Source organism: Rhinichthys klamathensis, unplaced genomic scaffold (assembly GCF_029890125.1).
Source record: "Rhinichthys klamathensis goyatoka isolate OS25496 unplaced genomic scaffold, OSU_Roscu_1.1 h1tg000279l_1, whole genome shotgun sequence".
Lineage (NCBI taxonomy): Eukaryota > Metazoa > Chordata > Actinopteri > Cypriniformes > Leuciscidae > Rhinichthys > Rhinichthys klamathensis.
In genome coordinates this window covers 62,646-79,717 of record NW_026606798.1, presented here as the reverse complement: position 1 = coordinate 79,717, position 17,072 = coordinate 62,646, and the positions used below count along the sequence as shown (strand labels likewise).

Here is a 17,072-nt window from a genome sequence, read left to right as displayed (position 1 = left end):
GGGCAGGTTAAAGGTGCAGTAAGTGATTTCTGAGAAATACTGTTGAAAGTGGATCAGACCGGGAACCACAACACACTTATAGCCAATCAACAGTAGGGGGCGATACACTCATGATAGGGGAGGAGAGGGAGAGAGAGAGAGAGAGAGAGAGAGAGAGAGAGAGAGAGAGAGAGAGAGAGAGAGAGAGAGAGAGAGAGAGAGAGAGAGAGAGAGAGAGAGAGAGAGAGAGAGAGAGAGAGAGAGAGAGAGAGAGAGAGAGAGCGCAATAGGGAGATTTGAAGAAAGACTGTAGAAAGAGAAATGGCTGAAAGACATCACAAAAGAGAAAAGATCAGAGGAATATCACTGGGAAAAGAAGGTCAAGAGCTCACTATACGTGATGTTTCATAGAACCAAGATACGCTGTTGTTGTTAGCTATAGTAACAGGACAGTTTTGGATGTAACGGTTTGTCTTCAGCTGGTGTGTTACTAGCTAGTATGTACTCTTGTGTACTGCATATTCATGTTTGTGCTCTTCCTTGCCATTTGTTTGTCATCTTCGCTTTATTTTTTCATGAAGCATTATTTTGCTTCACTTCAGCTATATGATAAAGAGACATCCACTCGTGCATTGTGTATTCGTGAATTTTGGGGGCGGAGCAATGAAGGGAGGGGCGTGTAGGGGTGATTTCCAATATCAACAGTGATTCTCAGAAATGGCTTACTGCACCTTTAAATATCTGAACACAGATATTGTGATGATATGTAAATGTGGGCAATCATTAACGTGCTAACAGTTGTGACAGCACACAGCTGTTTAGTTTCAACCAGTGTTGTTGGTGGATTGGCGAGGGATGTGAATGTGATTTATTTCTCCATTGTACATCAAAGTCTTTTATTTCCAAAGAGCAACATGACCCCATTACGTGTCTCTCATTACAACAGAAATCTCAGGCAGTTCTCTCAGTGTCGCTGTGTATTTGACAGCGTGTAATGGTTTACCTTCCTGCCTGTACTCCACAGTGTAGCTGGAGATGGTGGAGTTCCCCGAGCTGACTGGAGGAAGCCAGTGGACGATCACCGCCGTGCTGCTGGCCTCCTGAGCCACAGGTCGAGCAGGGGCTGCTGGGATACCTGGACCACAGAACAACTGCGATTACAGATGACCGAGATCCACAACACACATCTTTATTTCTCTTTGCGCCTTCTCACCTTGTACTTTAATAGATGCAGACGAGGAAGCTGTGCCATGATCATTCACGGCCACACACGTGTAGATGCCAGTGTCCTGCGGCATTAGATTACAGATCTTCAACACTATATCACCCGTATCCCTAACGTGGATCAGACACAGCACACACAGAGGGAGAAAATTATTTTCAGATAAACAAAAAAATAGCACAATTAAGCCAGTTATATTTACAAATCGATTTACATGTGACAAGCATCTGTAATATAAAATAGCTTATTCAGTGCAAAACCAAAAAAAAAAAACTGCTATTGCAAAATATAAAAATCAACATTCTGCAAATATAACAGGAAATAGGTCAAAAGTCATACAGTAAGTCATATAACAAACTTGAGTATCAGATTTAGAGATGTGTTTGAACTGTTTTATGTTCACCATAGAGAGTTAAAGATGTGATGTAATAATAAACAGATCTTTAGCAGTGGGTGGGGAGTAGGGAAAAAGAAAATCACAAATATGCATTTTGGTTGTATAGTGCTCATCCTCTTAACCTTCATGGGCCCGCCAGCGGGCCCATTTGCCATTGCATGTTTAAAACAATAATATCTTAGTAAAAACCTAAAGTAATATTGCCAAACTATATATCATTTGAAAGCTTAAAATCTCTAGTTTTTATAATTGGTGGCTGTTATCTAAAATAAATTACAGAGGAGCAGTAATTTATCAATTTGCAACAAGAATATTTCATATTCATTAGGAGTATTTATAGGCCTTTATTTTGAAATAACAATAATCACGAAAAATCATGAAAGATTGGTAGGAACCTCAGTTTGTTTTCATGCCATGAGTTCAAAAGATAACACCAATTCCATTTTATGAGAAAAAAATGTCTGAAAATGTTTTAAATAGAAAGAAAAATGTATGGATTCTCGATTTGTGATTGGCTGCGAGCTATAACGCTATAACGTAGTCTTTATGCATTTATTAGAGGTTGAATTCAAATCAAATACTGCCAAACCACTCATACTACTTCTGAATAGGATGTCTACTTCATAAATTGTATGAAAATTATGGAAATACATGGTTCAGATCACTCAAAACATATGAAAATGGAGGCGCCCTTATATGGACAGTAATGGAGTCTGGTGTTCACCTAGTGAAAAAGTTTGGTACTGCGCCCAAATAAAATCTTACTGAAAGCTCGTTTTTTGAGATATCAACCTACAATTTGGAATACAACTTGTTCAGATTTTTGTCTTTAATTTTCTTGCAGTTTTAGAGTAAAATATATTTTGTAATATATATATTTTATATAAAATATTAATAATTATATTTTTACATTACACAATTTCATAAACTCAAACTTATATAACTTTTTTTCGGTTTCCTTTTTTTATAATTCTAGACTTCTACAATAATCTGGAAAATGTCTTCTTTAAAACAAGACCAGCCATAGGTCTATATTCCAAAGCATTCCTGAATTACAACCATTTAAGTTTGGATAGTGATTTTTATGTCTATGCAAAAAAAAGGGGGGTGACAGTTAACAGGATAAGTCATTCCCTCCAGGATTTCACGATTTTTTTGTGTGATTTTTGCGATCAAAATGACTGATTTTGTGGTGGTAATTTCCAGAAATTTGTGAAAAAATTTGCGCTTTTTATATTTTATTATTAGGACATCACATTTACCATAATAGTATTATGTCAGATGGACAATAGTCATACATGACACAAATCACAAAAAAAATGCATAAAGCTTGTTTATTTGGTCTAATCAAATTCTTTTTTTTAAATTGTGCTGTAGCCTATTGTTGTTGCTTGATTAACATTAACAACACTGACAACAGCAAGTAAATTAGGTTACTGTCACTTTAAGACCTACTACAGTAATGACAAACGTCCCAATCAGTTATTACTGATTGTTTTACGTAAATACTTGCCAAGATGAATATTTTTAAGTAATTGTAGCTATGTGTATTTGTTCAAGCGCTATAAAGAGAATTCAATATTCTAACTAGGCCGACAGGCGGTGACAAGCAGTCAGTCAGTCAGTCACACACACACACACACTTGCAGTCAGAGACAGACTGTCACTCGACTGGCTGAAATGAGTTCTCTTTCACGATATACTGCGCTTTTAATAATTCTTTTTAGTACCATCGAGCATATCATACTTTTTGTTATGTCATTCAATCATGTTAAACGCGTTAATAAGTTTGCCGTACTGCCCAATGAAAACCTGGGCGCTGATGTGAGAGGGCAGGAGAGACGCATTTTCTTTCGCCATGTTTGACAGACCGCTCACAGACATCACGCGTGCGCAACATCTGTACCCACGTAAAAATACATTGAAACTTTAACTAGATATATTTCAATTGGGTGATTATAATTTAATGTTTTGTGAGGTATTTTTTTGAATTTTTGTGATTATTTTGCGGTTAAATTGGAATTATGCACGATCGCAAAAAAATGCGACATTTTGTTGATTTTGCGTTGTATTCAGCGATCGCAGAATCGCGAAAAACTGGAGGGACTGATAAGTGGGTCAGTGGAGAAGAAGAAGAAAAAAACCTGAGGAATCATCGGACAGTTACATAACAGTGAGACTCGTGAGGTCACATGGGTACAGTTTTCCCACAGAACGAACTCAGATTACATGATCTGACATTGTACTTTATATAAAACATTCCTTTAATCCTGAACAATTTCCTGAAACCAATCAGAGTCTTGCACTCAAATAAAGATGTTTCAATATAGAATTTCCAACCCGATCTCACGGGCATTCGTACAAATTTTACGAGGTGGCTAATTCGTACAAATTCATTCGACCTCACTCGTACGTTTTTTTTGTTGCAAATTCGTACATTTTTTACGAGTTACCAAATTCGTATGAATTCGTACGAATGACCTACCCCTGACCCCGCCCTAAACCGCCCCATCACGTGGGTTTAGACAAATCGTACAAATTCGTACGAGCGAGGTCGTACGAATTCGTACGAATTGGTCGTGAGATACCGTTGGAATTTCAATAATCCACATTGTACCAGGAGAACAAGTGGTTTAACGGGGTCATAGAATTTCCAACCCGATCTCACAGGCATTCGTACAAATTTTACGAGGTGGCTAATTCGTACGAATTCATACGACCTCGCTCGTACGTTTTTTTTTGCAAATTCGTACATATTTTACGAGTTACCAAATTCGTATGAATTCGTACGAATGACCTACCCCTGACCCCGCCCTAAACCGCCCCATCACGTGGGTTTAGACAAATCGTACAAATTCGTACGAGCGAGGTCGTACGAATTCGTACGAATTGGTCGTGAGATACCGTTGGAATTTCAATAATCCACATTGTACCAGGAGAACAAGTGGTTTAACGGGGTCATAGAATTTCCAACCCGATCTCACGGGCATTCGTACAAATTTTACGAGGTGGCTAATTCGTACGAATTCATACGACCTCGCTCGTACGTTTTTTTTTGCAAATTCGTACATATTTTACGAGTTACCAAATTCGTATGAATTCGTACGAATGACCTACCCCTGACCCCGCCCTAAACCGCCCCATCACGTGGGTTTAGACAAATCGTACAAATTCGTACGAGCGAGGTCGTACGAATTCGTACGAATTGGTCGTGAGATAGCGTTGGAATTTCAATAATCCACATTGTACCAGGAGAACAAGTGGTTTAACGGGGTCATAGAACTTCCAACCCGATCTCACGGGCATTCGTACAAATTTTACGAGGTGGCTGATTCGTACGAATTCATACGACCTCGCTCGTACGTTTTTTTTGTGCAAATTCGTACATATTTTACGAGTTACCAAATTCGTACGAATGACCTACCCCTGACCCCGCCCCTAAACCGACCAATCACGTGGGTTTAGACAAATCGTACAAATTGGTTGTGAGATAGCGTTGGAATTTCAATAATCCACATTGTACCAGGAGAACAAGTGGTTTAACGGGGTCAGAGGATGCAATTTTAAAAGTGAATTATTTTGTTTATTTGGTGTATTTAGAATAGGTTAACATGCTTTAATGTTAAAAAAACACATTACTTTTCCACACACAGTACATTATTGCAGCACCTCTTTTCCCAGTCTGTCTGAAACGCTCTGACTGAGTTCTTGTTTCTACAAAGCCCCTCCTTCCGAAATGCTCAGAGTGCTCTGATTGGCCAGCTGACCCAGTGCGCTGTGATTGGCCAAACACATTAAGCATTTGTCTGGAAAGTTACACCCTTTATCAAAATCGCAAGCTTCAGCTTCCAAGTCCTCTAAAGCAATTGTAAACACAAACAGATATTGTTCTCTGTTTTACCACATCAGTCTAAGCCTGAGTCCGATCATGACAATGTCGATTTTAAGTCCCAAACAGACAAAACAGTTTTAAATCCCTTTTGTGGGAAACTATGAGTTTTGTAACTGTGCACTTCGGCCTCGGTAACAAACAGACGCATTACAGACTCAAAGGAAATGGAAAACACCCGGCCTCTTTACCTTTCCCAAGAGTTTCAGCTCAACATGTGCTCACACTCTGTGTTGTGATTGACGGTGGATTTGTACCTGATGTTGATAGTGAATCGGTTATTGTTGACCAGCAGACTCTGATCGGGTCCTTTCAGGGTGATCGTGGGCTTGGGTCGAGCGCACACTTTACAACCCAGAACCACCGTCTCCCCCAGAGCACACGACACGTCCGCTAGAGGCGTCAGGAACTCTGGAGACACTGCGTTACAGAGCCAAGACATGATGTCAAATCACACAGCACTAGTTCTTTATTAACACACTAAACTGAATAGCATACCACACATTCACTTGGACTTTATATTTCTTTTAATTCACATAATAATAATAATATAGAATTTCACATGGCTAATTCAAATTCTGAATAAAACAAGCTACAGCTGGCGACATATTTATGGGGTTATTGTTTAATATTCCCAGTTAGATGTACATTTCAGATATCTTATGTCTCTTGATTTGTTTTATTTGTATTATATGCTCTGTATAAAGTATGTATTTTAGGCCTTTTATTTATTTTTCTGTACAGCACTTTGGTCCACTTCGGTTGTTTTAAAATGCTTTAAATAAAGTTTTTTTGATTGATTGATCTTCGCTATGCATTAAAACGTATAAGCTAATTGGGTGAAATTATTACATTTTAAGTCACAGTGTTGCTTTTATGACACATCTTCAATTAAAATTTGGTGTATTAAATATGTATAAATTCATATGCCTGTATACAAATAACACACACACACACCAGAAGTAATTTATAGGCTACATTTTGTGCTATGAAAACTGAATGGGCGAATGCTTATTCATTCCCCTTAACACATTGTCTCAAGCATTGCTCATTGTCCTGCACATAATTATCTACATATCTAAATGTGTTACAATTTTAAAGTAAATTAGACACATTGTGTCTAATGGGGGCGTCTCCCCTACTAGTGAAAAATACAGACAATCATCACAGCATCTGTACATTCATAAACTCACCCTCTTGGATGAAATTAGGGTTCAACAACTGCAAAACAGACAGATGAGTGTTACAGACGCATACATAGATGTAGCATTTCAGAGGGTCATATAAAAGCACTGATATTTTCTAAACACAAATACAGAAGGAAAGCTTTATGTTGTGTCACTTCAGCACAAGCCAGCAGAGGGCAGTGTCATCGCATGAGACACACAGACACTGGCTGGATTTGAAATGGCATACTACCATAGACAGTAAAAGAAATGGACAGAGCGATCTCATTGGAACTCAGTTGAGACAGTTGAAGCCCACTTTTAGCGATTTCTGAGCACTTCCGTTCCTGACGCGCAGACTCAGACCGACTCAAACTAAGCTTGATGACGTGAATCTTCTAGTAGCTGTGCGTGAAAATTGCCAACGTTAATCTTGCAGAGACGGGGAACTTGAGCAAAGAGTCCTTTATCGTGAGTGAGCAGGAGTAAGTATTCCGTTGCTTTTATGGACTCATTATCTATGGGCTTCTCCCTTGACGGGACGTCCCCCCGATTGCCTGCGAGCTTCTCCTCCTGTCTGTACGGTAATTTCTGTACAGCGCGACAGAGAGTCGAGTGGTTATGACGCAATCGTTAGCCTATTTTTACTAAATCTGTTTCTACGGGGCCATAATGTAACATAGAAGGTAATGGAGCCCTTTATACATTGTCGTGTTTCTTTAGAAATAAATAATGGACAAATGGAGTCTTTAAACGCCTCAGATGTAAAGTTATTTGCTGTCAAAGTGACGCCAAAATGAATGGGAGTCAATGGAAATGCTAACGCAAGTGAAGTTCTGCTACAACATGGCGGCACCCGGCCGGCTTCAACCTCCGGTCGATAGATTACCCCCTTGCATACTACTCGTACTATTTCTGCCATATAAACAGTGTTGGGGGAAGTTCATTTTTCGAGTAATGAGTTTGATTACTTTTTATGAAAAGTAATGCATTACGTTTTTTTTTGCGCTACATTTTCTCACCTGGGCTGGGCTTGCTTGTTTGTTTTATAATAACAAAACACAAACAGAAGTTATATTTTTGCTAAATACAAAGGCCCTTTTACACCAAAAGTGAAATAAATAAACCTCATGCTGAAGGAAATGCACATTCACTCCTGTCCAATAGAGGGCGCCGCTCAAACAAACCTTTCAGCTGTGCTGTCTATCTGGAATGCAGAAGAATTAATGCAGTGTTCGAAAATCGACCCCTATTCCCTCATTCACTATTCCGCACATTACTCCACTAATATAGTCCACTGAAGGAGTGAATGAAAACGAGTGAGTGAATTCGGACACTGAGTGCGCCGGAAGAGCTGCCGCTTTTGCTTAGTTTGTGCTGTTTAATAACCATTTCAAACATAGCAAACTGGCAGCTCCAGTAGTAATGAAAAGATTTATCTTGATAATTGTCATTGTTTATGTATGTTAATCAATTAAAAGGAATTTATACCTATATGATATTACGCTGTACCCACATTGGACCAGCGGTTTGGAAAATGGATGGATGATTCAGCCATCTTCTGGTCAGACGCGGGAAATTCATTCGGTACTTGACTCTCACAGTGCATTATGGGTATTCTCTAGCCATTGAGCGTACATCAGTTGTGCACTCGTAATTGCGGTTCATTGTGGGATTGAATGAGTGCACTCGATAACGTCCACTATGGTTTCAGACACTACAAATGGCTGTCCTCTCAAATAGTGCTCTATTTAAGGGTATAGGGGGCGATTTCGGACACAATCTAACACCCTTAGCTCAGCAATAAAACAATAAAACAATAAATTAACACAAATTTGATGTTTATCAAAAGTAATTTTTGCTTATTAACATGGCTAAATTGGATCATAAAAGGTAAGCAGGAAAGGCATTGATTAATAAAGTGAGATTAAATACATAAAGTATGTGTGTGTGATTTAACATGTTTAATTATTGCAGGTTGGCTTTTTACTGGTTTTATTCATTTTGAGGTATACTGAATCTGTTTGTATGCAAGTGAGACGAGTAAACAAGATGAATGTTCACATATAGTGTAGAGCTACAATAGCCATCATGTTTACACACAACGCCTCTTCACTTACTCCCGATTTATTTCTCTCATCAGAGCTGTCAGTCAATTCATGAATCAATAACTTTTTTTTACAACAAAAATGATCCATCACTGAACTTACTTAAGTTGGACTGTGACGCTATTTTCTTCTAGAAACAAACCTTGCTGCATTATTTTCCTGTTATCACTGTAAAGCTGCTTTGAAACAATCTGTATTGTAAAAAGGGCTATATAAATAAAGCTGACTTGACTTGGCATGGGAAAACAAAGTAACTTACTTATAAAAGTGACTGATATTTTGTTGCAAATTTAAAAGTAATGCATTACTTTTGTTACTTGGAAAAAGTAATCTGATTATACAACTCGCATTACTTGTAATGTGTTTCCCCCAACACTATATAAGTATATGGGAGAAATATTAACAGTATGAATGCTATTTGGTATTCTGCTACTGTGTGTGTTCAGAATAGCACACTACCATACTATTGATACAATTTCTGCATTGTGCTATATGTGAAATCCTCAATTCAGACCAAAATCACACTGCTTGTGATTCCCAAAACCCAATGCACTCCAACTGACTTTGGATTTCTAGCAAGATGTATTAATGAGTAATATCAAACACAAATATATCTTTTATTTGACCGGCAACACACACCAGCTGTCGGAATGAGGGTCCCGCCTTTCAGTTATAAGAGCCAATAGCCTCTCTGATAGAGGCATCACCTGGTCTTTCTGCTCTAGAACAGTGACAACAAATCATTTTAGCCTGAGGTAAAAAAAGAAAACTAGGCCTATATGATACTTGTGTCAGATTTGTGCAGATTTGCCACTGACTGAACACACTTCCTCCAGTAAGAACTGATGAATTAAACATGCACTCACTGAGATCATGTGACAGCTGTACTCTCTGAGACATTGCTTTTCACTAGGGTTGAGGCCCGTTCACATCAAGACAGATAACTATAACCATAACTATATTAGCATCCACACCAGCTGGCAATAACGTCCTGTTTAACATAAGCTCATGTGGTTCTGTCGTCTGCCATTCAAATGCTCAAGCTCTTTTAAAGTCGGCTGAATTTGGATTGGATGTGAATGTTTTATCATTAATAAGCTGTAAAAAAAGTTGTTCTGAAAGTGATTTCAGCAATATCATTCATTGGTGTTGTTATCGTTATAGTTGTGGTGTGGACTTCACTATTTTCAAAGAATTATTAGAATGATTGTTAAAACTTTAGTTAACGTTATAGTTATCATGCGTGGTGTGAACGGCCCTTTATACCAGTCACTCCACACAATTAGTTAAAATAATAAATTACCAACAACAACTTAGGCCAAATAAAATGTAAAAGGGGTTACAACGTAAGTAACAACTTAGAGCTTCAAAAGCTGTACCTATTTACTATTCAATTCAGTTTATTAAAACAATAATACTACCAATAAATACAAAAATAACATATAAAACTACTGGGCAGCATGCATTGAGATCAGGGTCTCTACCTCCATACTAGTTTTGGGGTCTAGATCATCCTCACAATCGGACTCGTCTGAGCTGCGGGACGCCTGTGGTTCGGGTCGAGAGAGAAACATGTTACACACTCACAAATACAGGGATACAGCGGGACGGAGTGTACAGTCTGAAAGAAACCCAGGCCGAAATGACAGGAATACAACAATCCTTACATTGTGAAATTAACTACTTAGTCATATCATTAATAACAAAATGGCAAAATTGAGAAAAATAGTCGTTTTTTACCAAATCATAATAATGATGATAATACAAAAAGTTTATAAAACAAATGTTTATTAATTTATTGAGAAGTATTGGGATCTACTATATATATATATATATATATATATATATGTATATATATATATATATATACACATGCATATATATATATATATATATACACATACATACATATATATAATTATAATACATTATGCATTTATAGTCATGCAGTTGTTAGCAGATTATGTCGTAATCATTCAACTTTTCTGATTAAAATATATAATGGCTTTTAAAAAAATTTAACAAAAGCTAATATTCAAAACAATGTGTGTTTCTGTCAGTGTCATGCTGTCATTGGACAGACGCAAGTGGGGTGAGTGACGTGTTCAGTGTTTATTTCCACACAGGTGAGGATGCAGCATACACACACACACACACACACACACACATACACACACACACACCCCTCATCCTCCTACTCACTTTCTCAGTGACCTTGCTGCTGAGAATTTCCTTTGCCTTACGCAGTCCATTCTCAACTTTTATGTCACTTTTGAGGGGCGCACTGTCCTTCTCTGCACGCTTGCGAGCGCGAAGCGTGTTCCACGAGAGAGATTTCCTGTTGTGTCAAAACATCAAGTTGTCAAACCCACACACGCTGGTGGAAACGCAAATCTAACAGCGGGGAAAAGCAAATTAAAAGTGCTGGAGGGGGGAAATTATTTCAGGAGGGAAATAGGGAGGGCCATAAAAAGAAACAGCAAACAGCGAGACACTCAGTGTTGTTAACCTATTTTTAGCATCATCCAGTTCTATTTATAGAAGCCTCAAAAGGTTTTTGGACACTCAAGTACAGCATTCATATGTTCATAAGTGTGCTTAAATTAGAGTGACATAACTTAAATTAGTGAGTATTCTTAAGTGTGCCCAAACATTCTCATATTTCAGTATTACACAAGTATAATCTTGTACAGTTCATTCTTCATTTTATTATATTATTATATCAGTAATATGATATACACTCACCGGCCACTTTATTAGGTACACCTGTCCAACTGCTCGTTAACACTTAATTTCTAAGCAGCCAATCACATGGCGGCAACTCAGTACATTTAGGCATGTAGACATGGTCAAGACAATCTCCTGCAGTTCAAACCAAGCATCAGTATGGGGAAGAAAGTTGATTTGAGTGACTTTGAACGTGGCATGATTGTTGGTGCCAGAAGGGCTGGTCTGAGTATTTCAGAAACTGCTAATCTACTGGGATTTTCACGCACAACCATCTCTAGGGTTTACAGAGAATGGTCCGAAAAAGAAAAAACATCCAGTGAGCGGCAGTTCTGTGGGCGGAAATGCCTTGTTGATGCCAGAGGTCAGAGGAGAATGGCCAGACTGGTTCGAGCTGATAGAAGGGCAACAGTGACTGAAATAACCACTCGTTACAACCGAGGTATGCAGCAAAGCATTTGTGAAGCCACAACACGCACAACCTTGAGGCGGATGGGCTACAACAGCAGAAGACTCCACCGGGTACCACTCATCTCCACTACAAATAGGAAAAAGAGGCTACAATTTGCAAGAGCTCACCAAAATTGAACAGTTGAAGACTGGAAAAATGTTGCCTGGTCTGATGAGTCTCGATTTCTGTTGAGACATTCAGATGTTAGAGTCAGAATTTGGCGTAAACAGAATGAGAACATGGAACCATCATGCCTTGTTACCACTGTGCAGGCTGGTGGTGGTGGTGTAATGGTGTGGGGGATGTTTTCCTGGCACACTTTAGGCCCCTTAGTGCCAATTGGGCATCGTTTAAATGCCACGGCCTACCTGAGCATTGTTTCTGACCATGTCCATCCCTTTATGGCCACCATGTACCCATCTTCTGATGGCTACTTCCACCATGTCACAAAGCTCTAATCATTTCAAATTGGTTTCTTGAACATGACAATGAGTTCACTGTACTAAAATGGCCTCCACAGTCACCAGATCTCAACCCAATAGAGCATCTTTGGGATGTGGTGGAACGGGAGATTCGCATCATGGATGTGCAGCCGACAAATCTGCGGCAACTGTGTGATGCCATCATGTCAATATGGACCAAACTCCCTGAGGAATGCTTCCAGCACCTTGTTGAATCTATGCCACGAAGAATTGAGGCAGTTCTGAAGGCAAAAGGGGGTCCAACCCGTTACTAGCATGGGGTACCTAATAAAGTGGCCGGTGAGTGTATATTAAATTAACACTTTTATTCAGCAAGGATCCAATAAATTGATCAAAAGTGGCAGTAAAGACATTGTTTTTGACATTTGACAATGTTTCAGTTTTTTTTTTTTACTTTCTATTCAAAAAATCCTGCAAAAATGTCTTCCAGTTTCCACAGCACAACGGTTTTCGATGTTGCTGATAATCAAAGTGTTTCTTGAGCAATCATTTCTAAAGGATCATGTGACACTGAAGACTGGAGTAATGTTGCTGAAAATTCAGCTTTACCATCAAAGGAATACATTACATTTTACAATATTTTCGAATAGAAACAGTTCATTTAAAATAGTAATAATATTCCACAATATTAATGTTTTGTACTGTATTTCTGATCAAATAAATGCAGCCTTGGTGAGCAGAAGAGACTTCTTTCAAAAACATTTAAAACATTTTTTTTGGAAGGATAGTGTATGAATATAAATCTTCATCCTTACACCATGGTGGACACATGGTTTGTGTGAGAACAGCAATCATTCATATCATTCACAGTAAATTCTGCTTCACACACAAACCCGTCACACTGTCAAGGACCGCGGAGGTTAGTACAAACGCAAAATAAGTGTTCTACACACTACATTACGAAATAAAACAAATGAAAGACATAATAAAAATAAGATGCACCACTTCTACACTGCAAACACAATGAAGGATTTCTTCAAATGCACGATTAGCATTCACTTGGCACTTTTATTTTATATTAAAACAAAAGCACACTATTTGACTAAGCCGTGTTAAGTCATGCGCATGTCAAAATTTTATTTTACATATTTAATATAATACATTTCAAATCATTAGTTACACTACAACATTGCAACTGTAGTTCTATTGCACAAACCTGACTTCATTAATAAAGATTCACTTAAATAGTGCAAAAGGCTCTTTACAGGAATGTGCTACAAACAGTAAACAAACCAACAGTATGTACAGTAAATGGCCAACATGTGATCCTGTAGATAGAAGAAAACAAAAGTCTATACAAAAATACAAATACTTAAAACAAATACACAATCTATAAAAAAATTGCCATAGACAACAGTATATGTTCTCCGCCAGGAGAAACAGGCCAAATCCTTCAGACGGCCTTCCTTTCACTTTTTCTTTTTTCTTTACACACACACAAAAAACAAAAAGAAAAATCATATCAACAAAAACAAACAAACAACGAAAATGGTGTTAGCAACTGAAATAAGTGTCCAGACGTGTCCATTTCCACACTGATGTAAGATTCTTGGCAAATCCTCAGTCTACAAAATAACAACGACGTGGCTTCGCTAAAGTCCTTTCGACATTTATCTGTTTGTTTTTAACTTCTAGCCCAGAAAAAAAGCTCAAAAAGAAGAAAATCAAATCTTCCCGTGCAAAATGGTCCAAAGCATCCGGGTTAGTTCCAACAGAACGGGGTGGGGGAGGGTGTTCAAAAACGGACGTGCAGTTTAAAAAAAAAAAAAAAAAATCCAATCATAGCTCCAGTTAGTATTGACTGACACTTACTTGATGTTTGAGTCTGCAGTAGTGTCTATGAGGGGTTTAGTGAGGGGGCCCAAGATGTGTCCCGGGACCCAGCCCTCCGCAGCTGGTGATTGGCTGTTAGCGGGTCGAAACACCAGGTACATGTTCTGCTGGTTCGTGGCCAGTATCTGCACTGTCTCACCCTGCGTGACACAGATCTCGTTCTCTTTCAGTGCGTTATAGTCCTGAGTCACCATCATGGACGACGACGTTCCGTTACAGCCCACACCGTCAAACTGCTGTGGGAAACAGAGAGAGACAACACACACACACAAAAAAGACATATACGGTTAAAACACTTAATACTGTATGTCAACCAAACCTTAATCTTCAGTAGTTAAGACACATCTTTTAAAGAATGCTTAGGTTATGGGGTTGTGTAATGCACAGCACATGCTGAATTTTCAGTGGGTTGTCTTTCAAATGTCAAGGATGACAAGCTTCCCACTGAGGGACAGTACATTTTTAGACACTGGACAACAGTGAGTGTGTCAGTAATACTGATGAATACTATGGAAACTTTGAAACAATTTCACTTTAACCTCTATGAGGTGTGAAATGCTATAATTGCGATTTATATAACTGCGTAAAGTCAACATGAAATGGTATTTGCAGGCCATTTTCACAATCTAATTTCATGACTATTTCAAAAGTCTACAGGTATTTTGACAGTAAGTAACTTGAGGACGTGGGGGTGATTTTGCCATTTAAAGTGCGGTCACATTTACAGTTGCTTTGCAAAATTTTGAAAGCGAAATCCGGTCATTTCAAGGAATCCACATGACTTGCGATTTTACAAACAATTTCCACTAGCAGATTGCGCATCAGGTCCAAGATAGTCATGCAAACTTGCTGGGTTGACAAACAGAAAAGATGCTTACTTTGAAAGTAACTTCTGTGTGAGCTGTGCTTCGTGCATCACTACACTGCTGACTACAGCGAAATTCTGCGAAAAAGGTCCATTGTCTAATGTGGCCATGCCTTAAAGTGGTTCTATAGAATCAGAAATATCTGTTTTTCTTTTTCCTTTTGAAATCAAGGTGGGATTGACACAACAATTGTTTTAGAGTTGGCATGTAATGAAAATTCACCCTATATATATTCTCAATGCATATTATAGACCTTATTGTGAACATTTCATAAGTCAAGTCACCTTCATTTATATAGCGCTTTTAACACTATAGATTGTTTTAAAGCAGCTTTACAGTGATAATAGGATATGACAGTAACAGAGATTGTTTTGGCTTTACAGCAGCTCTAGAATAAAGTTATTGTCCAGCTTAAGTTAGTTTTGATTGATTGATTCACTTCCGTTGCAAAGATCATTAGTTATTAACTTAGGGGCCGCCAGCACGACACCGTTCTAACAGAAAACACTCAACGCGCTCCGGCCCGCTCATCCGCACAAAACAGTGCCTGGTGGCGCGAGAACGCAAACCCTGAAATAGATTCCAAGGTGTAAGCCTTGAAAAAAAAGAAAAAAAAAAAGAAGGTTATCTCTGCGCAAACCTCAAAAACGCAAACCCGCGAAACCGCCGATGACGTGCACATGCGCATCACGCGTTTAGTCTATAGGTATGCGCGTTTAATTTTTAAGAAGATTTTGTGTCCTCGTAAAACGAATCAAAATGTCATAACTGTATCTTCTCTCTGGTGACCAACGCAGGGTTTCCAATCATTTATCCTGTTTAAACCCTCCCCTGCCAGATCACATTCATCTCTCTGCCTTCTGTTTTTGATAATCCGTTACACTCGGATGTGCGTCACGGAAGAAAAAATCAGTCGCTACTTCCATTTCCACTTGTATCATTTACACTTTCGACTAGTTGACTATTGCGACTTTAAAAATCATTTTGACAACACTTGTGTGCTAATGGGAATGTGTACAATGGAGGTTTCTTTCAGCGGGCAAATGTCCTATCAAGTAGGCTGTCAAAATGGGCCAATGGACTGTGACAGTTACTCGGCATCATTTTGGAATATGTGACTAATTACAGGCGGGGTAGACGCTCTTGTGTACTCTACGAATCAACTGACATCCAAAAGTCGTGGATGAGTCAGGCAAATATTCTTATAGAGACACTAGGTCATTCAGGTAGGGATTTGTCTTTCAACAAATGCAACGTTTAAAAACATTACTAGAGCACGCTAAAATGTCTACAGTATGTTAGAGTGAGTTGCAGCAAAACTCCCCTGGCCTCATAAGATGCGCTGGCTGATGCAAGATAAGCAATAAGCAAGATGACATTCATTACAATCTATTTCTTATATTTAAATACATACAAATGTCATTTACAACTTTTAGTTTGTCAAGAGATTTAAAGCGTAGTTTTTGAAGAGTGTGCATGTGTGAACGTGCTCTAGTACGTAAGAACGAGCCTGGAAATTCAGAATATTGAATTGGAAATAACTGAGAAACAGTCCTCAGATGCCATGTCCGTAATTTATAGCGAAACATCTAGAATTCGAACTCAAACTGATTAATTAAAAGTAGTTATTACTCCATCACCTGCGTGACATCATTAACCAACATGGTTGAATGACCAGTTTTCGACAATGCGGTTTCGGGAAACAGTCGTGACTAGCTAATTGATTTCTTCAACTATGCATTGTACTATGGTAGTTAAGCAGCAAGTTAAGTTGTTGTACGGAAAACTGGGCGGGCCGCGTAGGACCGGTTACATTTGGTGCCGTGACCCGGGTGGGAGTGAGGTTTTGGGAGGGGAGTGTAACGCAGGCCAGTTAGAGCTGTGCGTGTAAACCTCACTCCCCTGGCCACAAGAGGTGCGCTAGCGACTGGCGCTAGAGTCTTTGGTCTTTA

The 17,072-nt window shown here is 38.7% G+C and overlaps 1 protein-coding gene across 3 annotated transcripts in view; it reads right to left on the bottom strand.

Moving 5' to 3' along the window:
• Positions 1–17,072, bottom strand: part of LOC130102863 (kalirin-like) — a 63,262-nt gene that overhangs the window by 7,109 nt on the left and 39,081 nt on the right. For 2 of the 3 annotated variants that reach the window (XM_056268962.1, XM_056268964.1), the window contains 7 exons: positions 14,234–14,490; positions 10,964–11,099; positions 10,246–10,308; positions 6,681–6,708; positions 5,745–5,907; positions 1,193–1,314; positions 983–1,114 (listed from right to left, as the gene is read on the bottom strand). In XM_056268962.1, coding sequence (XP_056124937.1) covers positions 983–1,114; positions 1,193–1,314; positions 5,745–5,907; positions 6,681–6,708; positions 10,246–10,308; positions 10,964–11,099; positions 14,234–14,490 — 901 coding nt within the window. The remainder of the gene's footprint in view (positions 1–982; positions 1,115–1,192; positions 1,315–5,744; positions 5,908–6,680; positions 6,709–10,245; positions 10,309–10,963; positions 11,100–14,233; positions 14,491–17,072) is intronic. The other variant, XM_056268963.1, reaches the window with a different exon arrangement.